Raw genomic sequence first — 15,997 nt, forward strand, 5'->3', positions numbered from 1 at the left:
GGAGACCGATTGCCGGCGGGAGAGTCGTGTTGCAACGATCGAGCGTTTGGGATCGACACTCGAAGATGTGAGCTGTATAACCCTGCTCGTTTCCAAGAACCGATGATAATGCCCATCAGACTTGAGACTACGCTCACATTATGTTATTCCAGTATTGGTCCATTCTACCACCGTCGGCTTACGAGCTCACGGCTCTTTGCGAGGTCTGATGCTCGAGTTATGAAGCAAAATGTCAAAAAGGTAGTTACTTGACATAATTTACCTCCAACCTCCAGCATACAGGAGAGACCATCCTGTGAAAAGAACTACCATCATCGAAAAGTTTATCGGCAACCACGAGCTTACGCAAAGGGTGTGGATACTTGACACTAACCAGATCTCTTTGCGATAAGAGAATGTTTCCGACATGTCGAAACCTCGTGGTCTTGAGCAACGTCCGTCGGAGTCGAGACAGACAGCACCGACGTCAATCGACTGCGGGGCATCTCAACCACGAAAGCTCCCTAGGGTCCTCGAAAGCCATCTCTTAGCATAACTCATCTCTTACACACCAACATACTTATTCAAGATGGCACGAATACTCTTTCAGTCTGACCATGTGATCATGAGCTAACAGAACGTAAAACAGGCATCAGAAGCTCGCCTCTACACATTCTCCTCCGAGACCAAGACCGCACTCCGCAAGTTCCGTCTAGGAACCTCACGAGCAAAGGATCCGCAAGCCGTAATCTGTAAGCAGAGCACCTCCAAAGAAACACCATGTCGTCTCGGCATTCAAGATCAAAAGAGCTTGGGAAGAAATGACGACAAACACACGACCACGAAGGAAAGAACGACAAGCTAGAAAGTACAGGAGACTGACATGGTCTTCTTACCACAAGGAATAGACCAAATCGACAAAAAGACCCTAGAAATTTCAAAAGCAGACGATGAAGTCTACACCGATCTAAGCACACTGGGCGAAGAGCTGCCAGACCACTCGCCCAGATTCATCTTGCTCAGCTACCCCCTGACCATGGTATGTCTCCCGCGACCCTTCTCCCTCCCTTTTAATCGGAGTGCTGAGAGACCATATCGCTGATTTTCTGCGTGCTATCCAGACATCCGGCCGTCTATCCGTACCCTACGTCATGCTATACTACCTCCCCGTAACCTGCAACAGCGAGCTCAAGATGGTCTACGCCGGAGCAAAGGAATTGATGCGCAACCAAGCAGAAGTCACCCGTATCATCGAGATCGACAGTGCGGAAGAGCTAGAAGAGATTGAAGACCAACTCAGAGGAGACGAATAGATGACGGACGGTACAGAAACATCACAATCACACTCTGATCACCGTAGTTACAACATGTTGTATGCGGAGAGTCATGACCCGCATGGTTTGATGATGATCATATACCTTGATGGAGTACAACGTTGGCAGATCAGCCCAAAGGAACCCTATGTTTCCCCACATGGCATGCTTGAAGCGGCTTGAAGAATGTCAAGAAGATCGATTGGAGAACAAGACATTTGAGATTACATCTAAAAAGTAACTGATATGCTAACCATAAACGCCGATCTTTTGCGCCGTCGTGCAGATGCATCTTTCAGCTGCCGAGATACATGCTGTTGCAAGATAGAAGAAGAGAATGTAGAAGATACGCAAGCAAAACCACAATAGCACATGTTAACAATGTTGCTGGTGTAAGAATTCGGCACTTCTTTCCAGCTGTGCGAACATCGGTCCAATGAGGTCCTTTGCACTCTGGCAAAGACAAGCGGAAGCAGAACATGATACATGAGATTTAAAAGCAGACGGCATTCTGTCGTCCATTCATTTTTGTTGTGGTTCTTCTTTTGTCCTCCACCTATGCCATCATCGTTGCCGCCTCTTGTAGACCTTTTCACGGCTTCGTCCCTTTGACGAGCCTGAGAATCTGTGCCGGGTGGTGCGCTGACTTCTGTTGCCGCTTTTGAGGCTGGTAAAATGGTATAAAGAAAAGATAGAAAGAACAAGACTTGGGGGAGAGTGCTAGGGGGAATCGAACGAGTAAACAGAAAAAAGAAGAAAAAGAGACAACCCAAGGCTCTAAAAGGTCAGATCAAGAAGGGAAGATTAAAAGCTCCAGGCACCAAAAGAAGAGTTATAGCGAAAGGCGGACGGCGTGCGTGGCGTGAGGTTGAGAGGTTGTTACATGACGGTGCATTTGCAGCAGCCGGCCTCTGAGTCGCCGTCGTCGATGTTCATCTTCTCAGCAGGGCCGCCGTTTGCTCTCGCGCCGGGTGCGCCGCCGGTGATGTCGCGGTTGTATTTGCGAATCTCGCGGACAATATCGTAAAAGGCATTCTCAACGTTGATGCGGGATTTGGCTGATGTCTCGATGAACTTGCATCCGAAGCTGCGGGCGAGCTCCTTGCCCTCTGCAGGGGTGTGTCAGTCAAACGGCCAGAGTCAATAAACACTAGGGGAGAGGGGTAGGCGCACCTTCAACCGACACTTCTCTCTCGCCGTCCAAATCGCACTTGTTTCCGACAACGATCATAGGGAAGTAGTCCTTGTCCTTGACGCGCAGTATTTGTTGTTGGAAAGTCTTGATCTCTTCGAAGGATTGTTGCGACGTGATGGAGTAGACGAGCAGGAAGCCTTCGCCAGTGCGCATGTACTGTTCTCTCATAGCCGAGTATTCTTCTTGTCCCGCCGTGTCGAGCACGTCGAGAAGGGCGACCTCATCGTCGATAACGCATTGCTTGCGGTATGAATCTATGTGGGGCGGATACGGTCAGAAGTGACACCTTGGACGCGGGGAGCGGCGATAGGAACGAACCTTCAATTGTCGGGTCGTATTCGTCGACGAAGTGACTTTGGATGAGTTGGATAGTCAGACACGACTTTCCGACACCACCACCACCGACTACTACGAGCTTATACTCGCGGAGGAACTGGCGATGGGAGTGAGCACGCGCCGTCGCGACGAGGAGACGGCAGGGCCGAGACGAACCTTTGAAGCCATTGCGGCGATAGGGAAGGGAAGTCGGAAAGGCGATTGACGCGATTGATCAGGAGCGACGGCAAGAAAGGGCGGCCTGAGGTGGGAGACGGGGTTGTTGTTGTCGAGAGCGGAGGGAGAGAGTGGTGATGATTCGATCTCAGCTGCGGAGAAGGCTGGATTCGGTGTAGAGAGCGAGGCTAGAGGCTGGAGAGTCTGGGACTGCTGCTGCTAGGCACAAGAGTGGATGAGGGTAGAGAGAGGAAAAACGGGCACCGGCAGGCTTCAACGGGTGATGCACGTAGGTGAATGCCGACTTGGGGGGGACTTGGATCGTCTTTCGTGCAAGAGGCTAGAGCGAAGGGAGGCCAAGACAAACACAACCAGAGTGGACGGCAGGAAGCAGCGTCGAGCACGGTGAACACACAGCAGGGTTAAGAGATAGACGAGAGAGAGACAACGGGAGTGCTCGGACTCTGTGAGACGGCGCAATTCGATTCGAGCGCGAACGGGCCTTTGAAGAGACGATGTGGATGGACGGTGCACAGTTCAAGTTCAATGGCTGACTTGCAATCGAGTCAAGGTCAAGAGATGATCAATAAACCTGGAGAAGGCAAAGTGCTGCCCAGTGCCCTCCCTCCCTTTCGCCCTCCACACGCCCGCTGATTGGCTGCTGCCTCGATCTGCGAATCGTTGTTTGATTCTTGTCAACAACTAGTTTGCGCCCTCTCCTGACCAGAAGAGTACATGTTAATTAATCCCTTTGCTCCTTGCCCGCCACTCGCTCGACCCTCTCCCATAACTCGGCTACATCTACAGCTAAACGTGTCTCTGATGAATCCTGCAGCGAACGAGCGTGCAACTCAAAATCAATGAGCAAACACTCACCAATTTAGGCGTCTCTCCTCCGCCGGCGGGACAACCGCTCACCAACTTCTAGAACCGCCCTAGCCAAAAACCACCCTTTCGCCAATCTCACCATTCCTTTTTGACCATCATGCAATTTCACCTTCTTCTCGACACTCTCTACAACCCTGTTGCACCATGTCCGTGCTGTGCCTATCTTTCGCTTGACCAAATGAAGAACATAGTGCTGCAACTTCTTCTCGTCTTCTAGCTGTTTTGTATAGACACATATCTTCTTATCGCCATAAACACGATTCGCCGACACCCACTGACATCATTCCTCATGCCCTTCAGCTGCGCAAGTCATCTCCAAGACGCCGGCGTCACCATCACATTTTGTTCCATCGAGGTAAATTTCCCATTGCCGAGCTGTGACACTTTCTTTCTGGCGCTTCCAGAAGCCAATAGTGACGGCCACTCCCTTGTACGCTCGTAACTCTCTGTCGGCGCGCGGCAGCGTGGGGCCAGCGGACTTCGACCACGTGTGTCCGAAACCACATCCTTCGCTGTCAAGCAATTTTGTCTCTGGCGCAAAGAACGTCGTCTCTTCTAGAAACGTTTTGACTTTGCTTTCGTCGCATCCGTTCAGACGGATCTCTTATCTCCAGCGTTCCGAGACAAAATACCAACGTTATCAGACTGCTGGACGCAAGCCTCGTTCGCAAAATCGTGTCTGACTTGATCACGAGTCGAGTCTCCACATGTCGTTGTGTCTAATCTTACAGCATCGCTGCTCATTGCCTTCAGGAGTAAAGGTGTGCGGTGAAGGCTTCCATGCCCGAGCGCACCTCGTCGCCATCGGGTCGCATGTCACGAACTATTAGGAAATTTCGGCAAGCACCCGACTAGTACCGCATTGACGCACTTTTGGCTCAACGTCCCGCATGAGTTATCGACTCAACACCCAAATGCTTCTCGACCGAGCATGATGTACATTTCACTATGTATACAGGATAATCTCTAACCGTTCTAACCTCAGCGCTTGTATCTAGTGGTCTCGTAAAGGCTTCTCCACAACCATCTCAGCTTCTTTATTGCCGTACTCTGGGTGGACGACGACTCCATCAAATATTTGCGGCTCATTCACTTGTACAACTCCAAGACTAGCAGCTTCCTTTGGTGTGAATGTCTCGTAGACGTCCACCTCGTCGTAGTCGCCCAGTCCAGGGTATGGGAAGATCAGATTGAGCACGTAAAACACGGTTCCACTCACGAAGAATCCGACCAGGAACGCCATGTAATACAGCTTGACTAGAGTCGCCGGCGGATCAGACATACCACCGACAGTGACGACGAGGCCGCCAATCGTAGGCGCCCACCCGCATATCCAAGCTGGTACAGCACGCCAGTTCACACCCTTACTGAACCAGTATGAGGTATCCTTGATCCTGTATAGATGGCTAAGCTGGATTCTTCCTCTGCGCAAGAGGTAGAAGTCGACCACCATGACGCCCATGATCGGCGACAGGAAGACCGAGAAAGAGCTCAGAACACTGACGAAAGTGGCTGCCTTGTTGACCAGCTGCCATGGTTGACACACCCAGACAGCCATAAAGGTCAAGATTGCTCCTCTACGAATGTCGAGATAGCGAGGGAAAAGACCCGCAAGGTCGATACCTCCAGCAACTGCGTTTCCGCACACGTTCTCGAACATTCCTGTCAACGCAAAGCCTGCTGCTAAGAAGAAGACTCCCGCTCTGGCTTTTGAAGAGCCTTCGCCGCTGTCCATCATGCGCATGAGAAGATCTGGTGGATTCCAGAACACTTCGCCGTAGATTTTCTGACATGCAGCTGTGACAACGAGACCTATCAAGCTGACGAGCACGCCGGTGACCCATGCCGAGAGGACAGTACCCAGCACGTAATTCTTGGGCGATCGAGCATAGCGCGAGAAGTCCGAGCCGTTAGTTATGCCAGCAGCAATACCTCCAATGATCTGATTGATTCCTCTCATCTCGAGCCAATGCAGGTTCCAGGACGAGTTTTGGGGAATGGTTTGTCCAGTTGTCCAGAGCGGTCCGACACCTTTGGCCACCGAGAGGGACCAGATCATCATGCTAAGCATACCGAGACCACAATAAATGGAGGTTACTAGGAAAGGCAGGCGAAACTTCTCTGGCCGTACAAACAAGAATGGCACCGAGAAGATCCAGAACAGGACGAAACCAACAAACTGGTATGTGGTTGTTGGCATAGAAGACGGCAAGGTGTTATGCATCTTCGCAAATGAAGGCCATATTGCAGTAATGCACACCGCTATCAATCGTCCGCCGTTCCAACCTGCGGAGACTGTTAGTCACAACGACTCCGGAGCTGACAGTGCAGACGCTGACTTACATTGTATGGCGCACCATATGAAGTTGAGGAGGATTCTCTGTAGCAGAGGGATATAGCTTCCGCGAAGGCCCCAAGTATAGCGGTTCTGCACGGTGAAGCCGATATGCCAACGAAGTCCACACCAAGCGATCAGCGTGGAGAAGAAGGTGACCAGAAGCTTTCCAACCACAATCACCATCATGCTCTGACCGACAGAGAGTCCATATGCTTTACTTCCGGATTAGTTGATTTCAGAGTCTAGCAGATTCTGATCTTGACTCACACAAGAATGTGTTTGGCGTCTGCCAGTTGGAAACATTGAGCGAATTGAGCGTCCAGTATCCGAAGAAGTGAAACCAACCCCAGGTCCGTCGAGAAGGCGGCAGAGGTATCAGATCACGGTTGGACCATGAGTTGACCTCCTCGTGCTCATCTTCGTCGCCCTTGAGTTGGACTTTCTCCTTCAGCTGTCGCAGTCGTATTTTTTGCATGGTTGAACAGATAGAGCACTACCACAGCACAACGGACCATGAACCAACCGCCGCATTATATACCGACCTAAGACATATTGGCAGTGTGATTATTGGCTGGATTTTGCAGTCCTGCAGAAAGGCAATCAGTTCATATCAAGATAGGCCAACCGGCATATAGGAACTTCCAACTGCCTGCCGATCGTTGAACTCTCCAAAGCAGTGGACTTTAGAGTTGCGGCGACAAGATAAGCGTATGTGGTCCCGCATGGTTTCTTGTCCACTGCAACCTTGTGATGATATGGCAATCGTGACCAGCATGTGGTCAGATACCACGTTGCTGTCGAGGAAGGAGTGTTGGCCGAGGCCGTCGCCAAGCGGAGATAGGCCGCTTTGGGCCGATACCGGTTACCCTGTCCTTCCCTGCCACGTCTGTCACTGATTCTAATCATTGACCTTTCATCTTAACACAGAATTGTCCATCTTACCGAAGCAATACAAAGCAACCGTCGCATAGAAGATGCACAGAGTACTCAGAATCGGCGTCGACGTTGGCGGGTATGTCAATCAGATAATACTCCTCGATACTCAGCTAAGCGGACACTTTTTAGTACAAATACCGATGGAGTGATACTAGACCCTACAAAGGCCTCAGAGCCGGGAAAGGGTATCGTTGCATGGTAGGTTGCATCAACGAAAGCACAAGCCTCGCAACGAATGGCTCATGCTGATGCTTTTGCAAGGCACAAAGCACCAACGACCACAAATCCTAGCTTGGGCATCAGTGATGCTCTAGTATTTATGTTCGACCAAGCCGAAATCAATCCTCAAGACGTTGCTTCTGTGACTATTGGTACTACAGTATGAGTACCATCGATGATCAACCGAGACTCCGCTGATCAAGGTGTAGCATTTTGTCAATGCGGTGGTGGAAAGGGATGCTGCGAGGCTTGCCCGGGTAGCCGTGATTCGACTTTGTGGGCCTTTCAGTAAACACGCTTTACCATGTTTAGACTGGCCGACCGACATGAGGGAGCTCATCCTTGGTCACTATGCTTTGGTCAAGGGTGGTCTTGAAGGTGTGTCAAGGTCAAGCTATCAAACTCTTTCTGTCTGACGTACCGCCTAGTGGATGGCAACTTGATCTCGGACATCAATGCCGACGAGATCAGGGAACAATGTGAAATCATCAAGGGAAAAGGTATAACAAGCATTGTGGTGAACGGGGTCTTTAGTCCGATCGACAACACTCATCATCAAGAGGAGCAGACTGCGCAGATCATTAGCGAAGCTCTACCTGGGTGTCATGTGGTCCTCTCTAAAGAAGTCGCCAACCTCGGATTCCTGGAGCGCGAGAACGCTGCCATTCTGAACGCCTCCATTCTGCCTTTCGCAAGGAAAACTATTCGCTCCTTCCAAGAACCTATCAAACTACTTGGGCTAACATGCCCTGTCTTCCTGAGTCAGAATGATGGGACAATACTGAGCGGTGAGATGGCATCACGATTGCCTATCAAGACGTTCTCCAGTGGACCAACAAACAGTATGAGAGGCGCAGCATACCTAGCCCAAGGCGAGACAAAGGAAGCAATGATGGTCGTCGATATCGGTAGGTCCTGTCGACTTGCAAAGTATATTTCCAAGCTTATAACGACACAGGTGGAACAACAACTGACGTCGGCTTACTACTCGCCAATGGCTTCCCCAGACAAGCAGCAGCATACTCTGAATTTGCCGGCGTTCGCATGAATTTCTCGTGTCCTGATGTCAAAAGTATCGGCCTCGGAGGCGGGTCCATCGTACGAGAGCGTAATGGCGAAACCACCGTCGGCCCTGACAGCGTGGGTTACAAGATCCAGACAGAAGCTCTTGTATTCGGCGGCAATATCGCTACGACTACCGACTATACAGTCGCTGGAAGTGAGAATGTCGACATCGGCGATCGCAGTAAGGTGAAGCATCTGTTCGAGACCGGCATCTCTTCCTTCAAGGCAGTAACGAAGGCAATGCTTGAGAAAGTCGTCGATACTATGAAAACATCGCCAGAAGATCTGCCAGTACTACTGGTAGGTGGAGGAGCAGTGATAGCTCCCGACGAGCTGCAGGGCGCAAGTCGCGTGATCAAGCCCGAGTATTCGGGAGTAGCTAACGCAATCGGAGCTGCTATTGCAAGAGTCAGCGCTGTGATCGATACAGTCAAGTCAACTGAAACCAAGAATGTTGCTCTTCTGGTAGAAGAGATATCGAGAGAAGCGATTGGAAAAGCGGTAGAGTCTGGAGCTGCGCAAGACTCTGTCAAAATTGTCGAGGTTGAGACACTACCCTTACCAGTAAGTCCTTATGCTTGACAAGTCGGATAAAAAGACTAATTCAAAAATTCAGTACATTGCGAATAAGAGCAGATTCATCATCAGAGCTGCAGGAGAATTCGACTATACTCGCGCCAACGAGATGAATTCGACTACAGAAGACGAGCTTTCAGACGACAACAACATGAACGCCTACGAGAAGAATGGCAATAAGTCTCAAAGAAACGTCAATGCGGACAACAAGCATGTTATAGCTGAGCCGGTCAACATCACCACATATAAGCCAAAAGTTGAGGATCGAGTCTGGTATGTCTCGGAGACCGATCTCGATTGGATGGCCATCGGCTGCTATATTCTAGGGACTGGCGGTGGTGGCTCTCCATACTCGCATATGCTTCGTATGAGAAGCCTCCTACGTAACGGAGATATCATCAGAGTCATCAATCCGCATGATCTTAAGGATGAGGACCAAGTGGGTTGTGGAGGTGGAGCTGGCTCACCCACTGTCGGTATCGAAAAACTCCCTGGCGATGAGTAGGTTGTGACATTCCACTTTACGTCGGCTCACGGATTACTGACTACTGCACAGGATGATGGATGCTCAACATTGTCTCTATGAGCATTGTGACAGAAAGGCTACTGCCATGATTGCACTAGAGATTGGGGGCGGCAACGGGCTGCAAGGTATGATTCTTGGAGCAAGCTCTAACATGAATCTTCCAACTGTTGGTAAGTATTTCACGAATGGATCCGTTGAATCTTGTTAACCTCATGACAGACGGCGACTGGATGGGAAGAGCATACCCGACTAAATGGCAAACAACACCTGTTGTATTCAACGAGCGACCATGCGTGTTCTGCCCGATCGCAACAGCAGATGGAAATGGTAATTTGATTTACATGCCAACAGCCACGTCGGATCTGGCTGTGGAACGAATCATTAGAGCCGCATTGTCTCAGATGGGCAAGCCGATACTTACAAATGTCTCTGCATTCCGTCGCTAACATCAACCAGGTTCTCACGTCGGTTGCGCAGAGGGTCCAGTCACCGGGGCAGAAACAAAGCGCTGGGCTGTCGAACACACAATATCTCTAGCCTGGCGCATCGGTCGAGCAGTCGCCGCAGCACGCCAAAGCAATCGTATAGACACCGTAGCCGAAAGCATCATCGACGAGGTCGGTGGTCCCGAAGCAGCAAAAGTCATCTTCAAAGGCAAGATCGTTGGTGTAGAACGTACACTACGCAATGGTCACGTCTATGGCGAAGTCATCATTGAAGCAGCTGCCGACACTTCTTCTACTGAGTTCAAGGGCCGTATCAAGATTCCCTTCAAGAATGAGAATATTGCCGCGTTCAAGGTCAACGAGCATGGGAGTGAGGAAGTGTTAGCGATTGTACCAGATCTCATTGCAGTGATTGATGCACAGTCAGGAGAAGCTATTGGCACTCCTGAGTATAGGTATGGTCTGTTAGTCACGGTCATTGGTATCACAGCTAGTGATAAGTGGACTTCGACTCCACGAGCCATTGAGATTGGCGGACCAAAAGCGTTTGGCCTGACGGACATCGAGTATAAACCACTTGGGAAGTTTGTCAAGCCTATCAGTGTTATTGACGAGTATTCTGATTAAGGAGATGTACGAAATACTGCTAGAATCGCTAGATACAGAAACGCCAAATGTTTGTAATATAGTATGTCTAGAATTAAACCACTACAGCCGATAACACGTCAAACAACTTTGCAAACGCTGAACAAAGACATACCAAGCCTCTAAATATTCGGTCTATTGCAAGAATAATCTATCCGGCAGCTAGCCTAGAGGTTGATATGGTATGATCAGGCTCGTAGTTGCAATTCGGCAATATTTGTCCCTACGAGTTATCTGTGTAAGTCCTGATTCTGTACAAAGATATGTTCAGACTTCCAGATGGTATGGAAAGAAAAGCAGAGGGAAAAGCGGTTCTTTGACTTAATCCACCCTACTCAATTAATGGGTGGTTGGGAATCGACACCATAGTGTGTTCGATGGCACTAGGTGACACGAGCTCATGACAAATGAAAATCTAGCTTCCTGATGTCTGCCGACCACCCGGAAAATCATAGGCGAGACAGTCTTCTGATCGAAGTCATGGAAGAAAGGCCATGTCTGCATTGAGGTATCGGAGACGGTTGTCGAGGGGAGACATTGGCAGTAAATTCACCGCCTTCGTATCGAGCTTGGCGCACGTTTCAAAGAGACATTACTGTACGACAAGCTAGACCACCATCGTTCCTTCCATCCCTTACTACCTTTCTCGTGCTCCTCAATCAGAAGTCGAGGAACCAATATCATAGCCATCGATGAATATCAAACAGCACTAATGCCGTCCGACGAGACTAGTCGGAAGAAGCATCGGACACCGTGCCAACTTAGAGCAATGGGCGATCATTAATATACGCGTCCACGCGTAGTCGCGTACTTTCCAATTCACCTTCATTTCCACATTTTACTGCTGTTCAAGTCTCAATTGCGAGTTACGATTATCGCTAAAGCGTTGTTGAAAACGAAGTTACTAATGGCTGGCAAGAAGAGAAGCAGAGCTGCTCACGATCGTAAATCTGATGCTTCGTACTTCAATCTTGGACAACCATTGACTTTGATGAACGGGAGATAATGGTGCGGCCTGTTCGACACCCAGCAACACGAAAAGATAATGCACGACCAAAGAGGAACTCCCGAAAACCCATTCAGGCTCAGACTTGGCTGTGCCTCTGATCAAGAATGAATCGCCCTGCGCTCATGCTGTGGAAGACGCTGAGGATCAGGTGAATCAGAAGGACCTCGACTTACAGATTCTGAGGGCTCAACTCAAACAATTTGACGACGACACCCAGCGACTGAATCGCGCCAGAAAGACAGACAAACAAAAGCTGGAGGAACTAAGGACTGAGAACGAACGTCTCGCGTATGAGAACGAGGAGCTCGTGAAACAGAGTCATGAACGTCAATATCAGTCTGGACAACACAATGTGACGGAAGGTACGGATGTGCTTCAGACAGATCTCGAATAACTCGATCAACTGGATGGGCTGGACCGAGTCATGGAGGAACATGAACTGATCATGCAACTTGGTGGCTTCGAGCAGGTCGTCAAATTCTTCGACAAAACACAGGAACGCGGTGGTGTTCGTATGCTTGAGAGAGAGCACAATCTAATCTGTAAGCTTGGAGGTTACAAGAAGGCCAAGCGAAAGATTAAGCCCTTGCGAACTTGCAACGCTCATGCCGAGGTCGAGAGATTGACGCAAGAGCTACAAAACTACACACGAAAAGGAGAGCGGTACGAAAACTTCTTCCGGGAACGTGGTTTACGCCGTCCACGTAACAATTGTTCGCTGGAATCGTTCTTGCAAATGTCACACCAAGATCTGGCCCATCGCGCTTGGTCGATCAGAGACCAAACGAAAGCGATCGCGACCGAACTTTTGAATGAATTCGATCATCAGAGAGAGCATGTCCAGCGTCTGCAGACAGAAAGGGAAGCCTTTACGCAGATGCTTCGTCTTCGAGAAACTCGTCTCACTCAGCTCTCCTTGAACCATGCGGCCGATATCAGAATCATGGTTCAACAAGTCTACAGTGCCCCATCGACAGTATCGTCTGTCCAGATCCATGCGAATGCAATCCTGGAAGCGGCAAAAGCTAGCGTAACAAAGCAAATGCGCCAGGCACGAGCCTCCGACTCGCCAGAGACATAGTATCATTGGAGTTTCTGCCCTTCGGAGGCGGTCTTTGATAGGCTCTTCGGGACAACTGCCAACACACATAAGACCACGCCGGCAGATTTTGAGGCAATGCTTGGATGGCATCTTGAAGGATCTGTGAGTTTCTACTTTTCTGTGCCTACGGGACTAGGCAGCATGTGACTAACATCGGTGGCAGATGACATCTCGCCGTCATGTGTGGCAGTGTCAACATCGTCTGGAGACCTGAGCAACTGGTCTTCATGATAGCCGGATACTACGAGTAGATGCGGTCTTCCATCTGAAGCCTCAGGTATCAAGGCGACAATCCCCTCTCAATCATGCTCATCCTACCGCACTCCCCTATTATCCTCTCAGCATATACATACAACTTATTTCATGACCTCCTTGTCCCCAGCCAAGCAAGGGTCCCGCTCCTACCCGACTGCAGTGTGTTTGGCCCACTTGGCTGGCGTGGGCAGTCGACAACCTTGATATTTATATGTTCGTGTTTGTACTGTTCTTGTAACTGGTTTCGAGGAGCTTGACTTGAATCTATCATGTCTGGTCTGAGATCATCTCCTGACTATACCATTGTCTTTTGTTGTATATATTAGAAGAGTCAGTGAAGCGGGCTATGGAAACGACGGGTCCCCACTGCGATCCATAGAGGGCACCCTAGCTGATTACAGCTGCAGATTACATAGTTGAGCACACGGGGAAGGCGCTGTGCCAGGAGATAGGTCGCAAAGCTTACTTGGACAACTCTCAGTCGCAAATGAGATCTCGGCATAACAGGTCATGTCAACATCGACGCGCATGACACTGACCTATAGCGATCGAAGAATACTGTGTTGGAAAATAATGAAAATGTGGTATTGAACAGGTGAAACAGGGATGAAATATAGACATATGCGACAAGCATCTTACAACTTGTAAGAACCACCAGCAGAAGGAGCCTGGGCATCCTTGACAGCAGCACCAGAAACATCCGTAAGCTGTCCCTTGTTGCCAATGACCTTGACACCACCCTTCTTGAGGTCGCTGATGATGCCCCTTCTCTCCCTTGACTTTTTGCTCTCCTTCTTGTTGGGGTCGATGTTGGCGAGTGACTTCTTCTCGCGCTCCTTGTCACGTCTGCGGCGACGCTTGCGGTCTTCTCTGCTCATCTCCTCGCGGTTGACGACCAGACCGCCACGAGTAGCAAGCTCGGCCTCTGCCTTCTCGGCCGCCTCGCCTGCCTTGTAGATCTCTTGCGGTGCGAGTTGCGAGGCAGTGGCGGCTTCTGCTCCGGCGGTGGGACGAGCATCTTCGAGACGAACGACTGGTGCGTCAACACGAATGTCGAGTTGTGTAGCGGGACCCTTGGGCTTGAAGTGCCAGGAGCTGAGGCTGTCGAGCTTGTTGCTGATATCGCACCATAAGGCATCGATCTCCTTTTGCTCCTTCTGTGTCTTCTCATCCTTTGCATCGACGTAGTTGGGGTCCGTAGCCTTGAGATGTTCCTCCTCGTACATTTCGGCAAGGGATTTCTTGCTCTTGCTGTCATCGAGCTCAAAGTCAAGACGCCCGCGTCTGCTTGAGCTACCAGTAGCCAGGTCATCAGGACGACGGCGGATGATGTCTTGGAAGTCCTCTGACAGAATGCGACGCTTGATGAGCTCTTCCAGACTCTCACTGATCTCGGCAGTGATGACTGGTACGGGCTTACCGACACGCTCGAACTCGAGGTCTTCTTCGAGTAGAGAGTTGATGGGACGGTCAGCAGCACGAGCCTCACCAGAGAGAGTCCAGTCTCTCTTAGCAACGTTTGCGGCTTCCAAGCGTCGGATCTCTTCTGTGAGGGCAGTCTGGCGGCGCTCGTGCGCTGAACGGCGAGAGCGAGGGTCGGCAGGATCAAGATTCTCCTCATCCTCCTCCTCATCTGATACATCGTCGAACAAGTCACGATGGACCTTCTCCATGGTACGTTCCATCTCTTCTTCGTTCTCTGCAGGCTCATCGGCTCCACTAGGTGAAGGTTGCTTCGCAGGGAAGTTGTGGGGGTTGGGACGTCCCCTCTTGTTTGGGCGGACCTTTTTGGCAGGCGGGGCGAAGAAGTCTGCGTACTTGACCTCGTTTGTGTTTGACAAAGAGCCCATACCGTCCATCTCACCTTCCTCAACCTCTTCCTCGTTGTCGCTGAAGCCTTCCGGAGCGTTCAAGTCGACGTTGCCGAATGTGGGACCGTCCTCGTCGTCTGATGCGTCGTCGTTCTGAGCCCCCTTCGAGATGGTAGCACTAGCACCTAGAGGATTGGAGCCCCAGTCGACGCCCTCCTCATCGTCGTCTTCAAAATCGTTGTCTCCGCGGGCATCTGCTTGTTCGAGGAACTCTGATTGTTTGTTGAAGTCGTCGATGGAGAAGAAGCCGTCGTTCAGGCCGTGCGGGTCGGGCACGTATTCGGCTGCTTCTTCGCTTTCTGCCTCGGACTCGCCTTCACTGCCCATCTCGACGTCCCCGTCGGTTTCGATGTCTGACTCCTCGTAGTCATCGACTTCGCCATCAACTTCCATATCCTCATCTTCCTCGTCTTCACCGTCTACATCCTCACCCTCGACTTCGTAGTCGATCCCCTCTTCGCCAATTTCGCTCTCGCCATCCTCTGAGACTCCTTCACCGTCCTCGCCCTCACTCTCTTCCTCTGACTCGTCGATAGCATACTTCTCGGCAAGCTCATCAAAGTTGCGCTGGGCCTCTTTCCTCGCTGCGTCGATGATGCGCCTTGCTTGTTCCCAGACCTGGTCGACAGCGAATCCGTCAACGTGGACCTTCCTCAAGCGCAAAATCTCCTCATCATCGTTATGTTGTCCACGCTTTCTCTTCTTGCGGGCCTCTTGCAAGCGCTGTTGTTGTGTCTCGGCGATGTTTTTGGCGATCGGGTCGAGTGTCTTCTTCAGAAAATCGAGCGACGATGTGTGTAATGTTGTTGGCGGTTGCAGAAATGTGTGCGGCTCAGAGGTGAGCGATTTGACGAGTGTGGTGGCCATGTTTGGCAGTTGACTCTATTCGATATCTGCTTGCTACAGGCAGGCGCAAAAGATGAAGCCGAAGGAAAAATGTCTTGCTGTGTCGGGGATAACGCCGATCGCCAAGCTTATCGCCGTCATGCTCGTGATCCGCAAAAATATATTGTAGCAGAGATGTCTCTTAAACAAAAACGGGTGCGTGGCCCAATGGCAAGGCGCTTGACTACGAATCAAGAGATTGCAGGTTCGATCCCTGCCGTGCTCACATTCTCTTTTGTTCATCATGATCGATGCCA

The 15,997-nt window shown here is 50.5% G+C and overlaps 7 protein-coding genes across 7 annotated transcripts; 3 read left to right on the forward strand and 4 right to left on the reverse strand.

Moving 5' to 3' along the window:
- Positions 1-862: 862 nt before the first annotated feature.
- On the forward strand, positions 863-1,292 carry AUEXF2481DRAFT_75282 (uncharacterized protein; the record flags this gene model as incomplete). Its single annotated transcript, XM_013493194.1, has 2 exons — positions 863-1,018; positions 1,101-1,292. 2 exons carry the CDS (start codon positions 863-865, stop codon positions 1,290-1,292), a joined length of 348 nt encoding a protein of 115 aa, XP_013348648.1.
- Positions 1,293-2,171: 879 nt separating this feature from the next.
- Positions 2,172-2,923, reverse strand: AUEXF2481DRAFT_60816 (uncharacterized protein; the record flags this gene model as incomplete). The annotated part of the gene is made up of 3 exons (XM_013493196.1): positions 2,172-2,401; positions 2,466-2,741; positions 2,806-2,923. Coding segments are annotated over 3 exons (624 nt in total), but the record flags the coding sequence as incomplete, so codon positions are not given.
- Positions 2,924-4,778: 1,855 nt separating this feature from the next.
- Positions 4,779-6,158, reverse strand: AUEXF2481DRAFT_34344 (uncharacterized protein). The gene has a single exon (XM_013493197.1). The coding sequence runs from the start codon at positions 6,089-6,091 to the stop codon at positions 4,862-4,864; it is 1,230 nt and encodes a 409-aa protein (XP_013348651.1). The 5' UTR covers positions 6,092-6,158; the 3' UTR covers positions 4,779-4,861.
- Positions 6,159-6,208: 50 nt separating this feature from the next.
- AUEXF2481DRAFT_34345 (uncharacterized protein) lies at positions 6,209-6,978 on the reverse strand. Its single transcript, XM_013493198.1, has one exon. The coding sequence runs from the start codon at positions 6,678-6,680 to the stop codon at positions 6,441-6,443; it is 240 nt and encodes a 79-aa protein (XP_013348652.1). The 5' UTR covers positions 6,681-6,978; the 3' UTR covers positions 6,209-6,440.
- A 201-nt stretch (positions 6,979-7,179) lies between these two features.
- Positions 7,180-10,600, forward strand: AUEXF2481DRAFT_45413 (uncharacterized protein; the record flags this gene model as incomplete). The annotated part of the gene is made up of 10 exons (XM_013493199.1): positions 7,180-7,217; positions 7,271-7,339; positions 7,403-7,520; positions 7,570-7,738; positions 7,789-8,268; positions 8,319-8,989; positions 9,042-9,502; positions 9,558-9,697; positions 9,747-9,932; positions 9,984-10,600. 10 exons carry the CDS (start codon positions 7,180-7,182, stop codon positions 10,598-10,600), a joined length of 2,949 nt encoding a protein of 982 aa, XP_013348653.1.
- A 1,023-nt stretch (positions 10,601-11,623) lies between these two features.
- Positions 11,624-12,708, forward strand: AUEXF2481DRAFT_24512 (uncharacterized protein; the record flags this gene model as incomplete). The annotated part of the gene is made up of 3 exons (XM_013493200.1): positions 11,624-11,626; positions 11,680-11,989; positions 12,050-12,708. 3 exons carry the CDS (start codon positions 11,624-11,626, stop codon positions 12,706-12,708), a joined length of 972 nt encoding a protein of 323 aa, XP_013348654.1.
- A 722-nt stretch (positions 12,709-13,430) lies between these two features.
- Positions 13,431-15,932, reverse strand: AUEXF2481DRAFT_120016 (uncharacterized protein). Its single transcript, XM_013493201.1, has one exon. The coding sequence runs from the start codon at positions 15,720-15,722 to the stop codon at positions 13,620-13,622; it is 2,103 nt and encodes a 700-aa protein (XP_013348655.1). The 5' UTR covers positions 15,723-15,932; the 3' UTR covers positions 13,431-13,619.
- Positions 15,933-15,997: the final 65 nt, after the last annotated feature.

This window comes from Aureobasidium subglaciale (genome assembly GCF_000721755.1).
Source record: "Aureobasidium subglaciale EXF-2481 unplaced genomic scaffold scaffold_0, whole genome shotgun sequence".
Taxonomy (NCBI): Eukaryota; Fungi; Ascomycota; class Dothideomycetes; order Dothideales; family Saccotheciaceae; genus Aureobasidium; species Aureobasidium subglaciale.